At 39.1% G+C, this 5,025-nt stretch overlaps 1 protein-coding gene across 1 annotated transcript; it reads left to right on the forward strand.

Moving 5' to 3' along the window:
- The first annotated feature begins 239 nt into the window (after positions 1-239).
- On the forward strand, positions 240-4,671 carry slc19a3a (solute carrier family 19 member 3a). Its single transcript, XM_059331559.1, has 7 exons — positions 240-386; positions 1,729-1,964; positions 2,055-2,619; positions 3,645-3,723; positions 3,869-4,061; positions 4,168-4,309; positions 4,408-4,671. The coding sequence occupies exons 1-7, from the start codon at positions 240-242 to the stop codon at positions 4,555-4,557; spliced, it is 1,512 nt and encodes a 503-aa protein (XP_059187542.1). The 3' UTR covers positions 4,558-4,671.
- Positions 4,672-5,025: the final 354 nt, after the last annotated feature.

Below are 5,025 nucleotides of genomic sequence, written 5' to 3' on the forward strand. Positions count from 1 at the left end.
AACAGGTAATGTTAGTGAAGCACATTAAAGATAAAGTCCTGGCATTTGCTTGGTTGCCTGTTTAATTTGTGACACGTGTGTGTCCTCAGGGCAGTGCTGCTCTTTGACCGGGTTGTTGATTGACAAAACAAGTACGACACTAACACAGCCATAAGTGTTTCCCACAAGGTGGCAAGACAGAAAGAGTAGCCCGCAGACGAACATACACACACCTAAGACAGGTAGAAGAACGGCAGAAGATGGAGGCAGTGAGGAGGTGGAGAGCAGGCTGGAGGTATCCCACCACTCTGCTGTGCATTTATGGATTCTTCAGCACAGTTAAACCCCTGGAGCCTTTCCTCATCCCATACTTGACAGGACCAGACAAGAATCTGACAACAGAACAGGTATACATACAAAGAAAGATGCCTTAAAGGGACAGGTCACAACAAAATCTAAAATACATATTTCTCCTCTTACCTAACGCTATGTATCATTCTAGATTGTTTTTGTGAGTTGCCAAGTTTTGGAGATACTCATGAATTCAAGTTAGAGATACAGTCATGGAAAAACTTAGAGACCATTGTTTTTTTCAATTTCTTGTTCATTTCAATGTCTGGTATAACTAAAGGTACATTTGTTTGGACAAATAGAACAGAATGATAACAACAAAAATTGCTCATAAGAGTTTATTTTAAGAGCTGATATCTAGCCCTTTTCCATGGTTTTCTTGATAATGACCAAAATCATTACCATTAAAATGAACAAGAAATTGAAGGAAAAGGGTGGTCTAAAAAATTTTTTCATGACTGTATGTGTGTGCATGTGTGTGTGTGTGTGTGTGTGTGTGTGTGTAAGAAAAGATTGAACATATCTGCTTGTTTTTAAAATGACTGTGCTCTTATTTTGAAGCCCTTTCTGAAACCTTTTTCTCAAATACTCCGTAGCACCAGTATATATTTATATACATCTAAAAAAAACTTTACCCATCCGATCCTATTCCTTGACATGACTTTCTGGGGATGATATCAGCTCTTAAATTCTGTTTCTCCAAACAGATGTACCTTTAGTTGTACCAGGCATTAAAATAAACAATAAACTGAAGAAAACAAGGGTGGTCTAATAATTTTTCCCATGACTGTATCTGCCTTCTCTTAAATGTAATGAAACTAGATGGCACTTCACTTGTTGTGCTCAAAGTGCCAAGAAAAACAGCAATCTTAACAGCAATGTCTCTTTGCAGAAATCATGATAAAGATCTCAAGATAGATTCACAGACCTTCTTGTGAGCAGTTTTGTGAAGGAACAATTTTCTTTCTAGTTCAGCTCCTACAAAGTCTGTTGTAGCAACCGGTTCATTGCTGTTAAGGTTAATAAATGTATATATTTTTTTGCACTTTGAGCATGTCCGACAACCCAACAACATAGACTGATAAACAGAACAACAGATAAGAAAAATGTATGCATTTTTGATTTTTCAGGTGAACTGTCCCTTTAGGCAAATCATGAATAAGAAAAATATTGTATGGTAAAGAATACTAAAAATATCAACCTCCTTGTACTGTTATGCATGTTAAATCATTAAAAAAACAACCAAGTTGGTGAATCCCAGTAAAGAGTTAAATGCAATCTTTATTGCTTGAGCAATAAAAATCCAATCGCTGTTATAAACATTTGATTTAATGCTATGATGTAATACAGTTCTTGCATTAGCTCATACATAATTATCTATTGGTGTTTCCCTAATAGGTAAACAATCAAATTTTCCCAGTGTGGACATACACTTACCTGTCTGTGCTGCTGCCAGTGTTCCTGCTGACTGACTGGCTGCGTTACAAGCCTGTGGTGGTGTTCCAGTGTGTCGTCCTGTTCATCACCACAGGGATGCTACTCTGGCTGAAAAGTGTGCCAGCCATGCAGGCCATGCAGTTCTTCTACGGGGTGGTGACAGCCAGCGAGGTGGCCTACTTCTCCTACATCTACAGGTCATGCACTGTAGATACACTGCCAGGCGTCAGGGGTTTGTACGTTGCATTGTTGGAACAGACGTGACATTTTGACTTTGTTTATTACAGCGTGATAGATCTGAAGAGGTACCGGAAGGCCACGTCTTATTGTCGGAGTGTCCAGCTCCTGGGTTACACAGTGGGCTCTGTGCTGGGTCAGCTGCTCGTCAGCTTTGACCTCATGTCCTACAACAACATATTGGTGCTCACTCTAGTTCTAACAGCCATCGCTCTCTTCGTTTCCTGCCTCCTGCCAATGCCACAGAAGAGCATGTTCTTTCATCACAAACATGCTGGACAGAAAACAGCAACAGAGGGGACAGAGATGCATGTAGATGGGACTGTGGATGCAACAGAACACACAAGCGGAGCAAAAGTGTCCCTGGAAGAAATGAGAGAGGAGAGAAAGGTGGAGAAAGGTGAAAGAAAGCATGAACCAGGAGTAGGACTGGATGAAATAGTTACTACGGCTGAGGAGCATGAGGAGACGGTTGGTGCAGAGAACTGCAGCCAAGTACTCCTCCAGCTGTGGAGGGACTTCTGCCAGTGCTACTCCTCCAGACAGCTGCTCTACTGGTCACTGTGGTGGGCAATGGCCACCTGCGGCTATAACCAGACGGTCAACTATGTGCAGGTGAGTTGTGGAGGAAACAAACAAAAAGTTTAAATTAAAAAGCTGCATACCTGCTTTGTTTGCACATACAGTCATGGAAAAAAATATTAGACCACCCTTTTCCTTCAATTTCTTGTTCATTTTAATGCATGATACAACTAAAGGTACATTTGTTTGGAGAGATATAATGATAACAAATATAGCTCATAAGAGTTAAATTTAAGGGCTGAAATCTAGACATTTTCCATGGTTTTCTTGATAATAACCAAAATCATTATTAAGAAAACCATGGAAAATGGCTAGATATCAGCTCTTAAAGTAAACTCTTATGAGCTATATTTGTGATCATTATATTTGTCCAAACAAATGTACCTTTAGTTGTACCAGGCATTAAAATTAACAATAAACTGAAGGAAACAAAGGTGGTCTGATAATTTTTTCCATGACTGTATTTATTAAGTGATCACTTTAACAGAAGTGAAAATGATAAAAAATAAAAATTCAAAAAACTAAATTTTGACAAAATGTTTTTTTCTTCTGTGTTTATGACTTAAATAATCAATTGAAGAATTGGGAAATATCAAAAATGTTACTGTTAAAAAAGTTACTTTTTGTTTCACTTGAAAAATCACCAAATTAAAACTCACGTAAAAGAAAACAATACCTTATTTAGATCATGAGCTAGTGCACACACAACTGGAAAAAAAAAAAAAAAGTAATTTAAAAATCACCTGGCAAACCTGTTTTTCCAGAAGAAACAACTTATCCTGGCAACTAACTTTTTTTCTCCGACTGGAAAAACTTTTTTTCAACCAGTTTCACATTTTAATGAATTTAAGATTATCCTGGTAAAATCCCCCCCATGCAGAGGTTGAATTTCCCCATTGTGGGATTAATAAAGTAATGAATCTTAATCTTAAAGGGAACAAAACCAATTTAGATCAGCTTTAGAAAATCACCAGACTTTTTTTCTCCCCCTTCACTTCCCTCTCAGGGCTTCTACAGTGTTAGCACCACCTTAATAATCACTACAACGTACCCTGCAGGTGCTGTGGGAGCATGTGCAGCCTTCTCAGAACTTCAGCATCTACAACGGAGGCGTGGAGGCAGTTGGGTACCTGTTTAGTAAGCAACCTCATTATGTACAGGTTTCCAGTGCAGAATAAAGACTAGGAAGTGAAATAACTAAAATGCTTCCTTTATTCCAATTTTATAGCACCCATTTTCTCAGTGCTTATTAAATTGAGTACTTAATCACTGTGTTTTGCAGGTGCAGCAACATCCTACGGTATAGGCTTCACTGAGGTGAGATGGGAACAGTGGGGGGAGCTGGCCCTGGGTGGTTTCTCTGGACTCGGGGCAGCTGCACTCTTCCTCATGACCTTCATCGGCAATATATGGATCTGCTACGCTGGTTACATCGTTTTCAAGGGCCTGTACATGCTGCTGATAACAATAGCCATGTAAGTGCTGTATTAGAAAAGGGGTTGTTTTAACATTATTCAGACTATTTTTTATTGCAGGCAGAACAGGACAAGCGCATATTTATATGAACAATACTTCTCTTAGGTACCAGATTGCAGCTGACCTGTCAATGGAAAGATATGCACTTGTCTTTGGAGCAAACAACTTTGGAGCATTGGCTCTGCAGACGATCATCACTGCGATTGTGGTTGACAGTAGAGGGCTGGGCCTGGGTATCATCCCTCAGGTGAGTAGTCTGACCAGAAAATGTCAGTCTGTAGATGTAGCAGAACTGTTTGTATGTCCACTCATTGCTGTTTTGAACCCTTTTTTTTTTTTTTGCAGTTCATCATATACGCCAGTTATTTCGCACTCATTGCCGTCGTTTTCTCACTTCGAGGACTGTTTACAATTTGGAGAGCGCAGAGAAGCAACAAAGAGTCCAGCCCTCCAGTGAAAAATGAACCTCCAGACTCTCATGAACACAGATTTTGAACACAAGGGATCTGATACGAAAAAGCGGAGATAATCACTTGTGCTTTTGGTCCCCACTGTGTCCAAGTGTTGATTTAAAAGCATAAAAGCTTCAAATTACTGACTGCAACACCATGAATATAGATTTTTTTTTTTATATATACAAAACAAATATACAAGATTTTCCATACATCAATATAAATGAATGGTTTGGTCATTTCTTCTTACTTAAAATTAATTTTAATATATATACTGTATATATTTACACATTAACTTAAAATTCTCTAATACCCAATGTAAGTGGTTTTCAGCTCAGCCATTCCTGTTGCCCATTTAAGGACTGACTGTATTTCAGAAGCTTTGTGGCCTGGGCCTCTGTCAGCAGGACAGGGGATGGCAGAGAAACGAGTCCCCCGTCCATCCCTAACGCAGCAGTCAGTCTTTCATCTCTCGCCAACGGAAAAGCCTTTTTTTTTTCTTTAGTGAGAA

The sequence above is a fragment of the Centropristis striata genome, chromosome 4 (genome assembly GCF_030273125.1).
Source record: "Centropristis striata isolate RG_2023a ecotype Rhode Island chromosome 4, C.striata_1.0, whole genome shotgun sequence".
In the NCBI taxonomy this organism is placed as follows: Eukaryota; Metazoa; Chordata; class Actinopteri; order Perciformes; family Serranidae; genus Centropristis; species Centropristis striata.

Excerpts from the sequence above, each read along its gene's own strand:
- slc19a3a (XM_059331559.1), top strand. The coding sequence starts at position 240 with ATGGAGGCAGTGAGGAGGTGGAGAGCAGGCTGGAGGTATCCCACCACT. Across the intron at positions 387-1,728 it reads AGAATCTGACAACAGAACAG|GTAAACAATCAAATTTTCCC; the intron begins GTATACATACAA and ends TTTCCCTAATAG. Across the intron at positions 3,724-3,868 it reads GGCAGTTGGGTACCTGTTTA|GTGCAGCAACATCCTACGGT; the intron begins GTAAGCAACCTC and ends TGTGTTTTGCAG.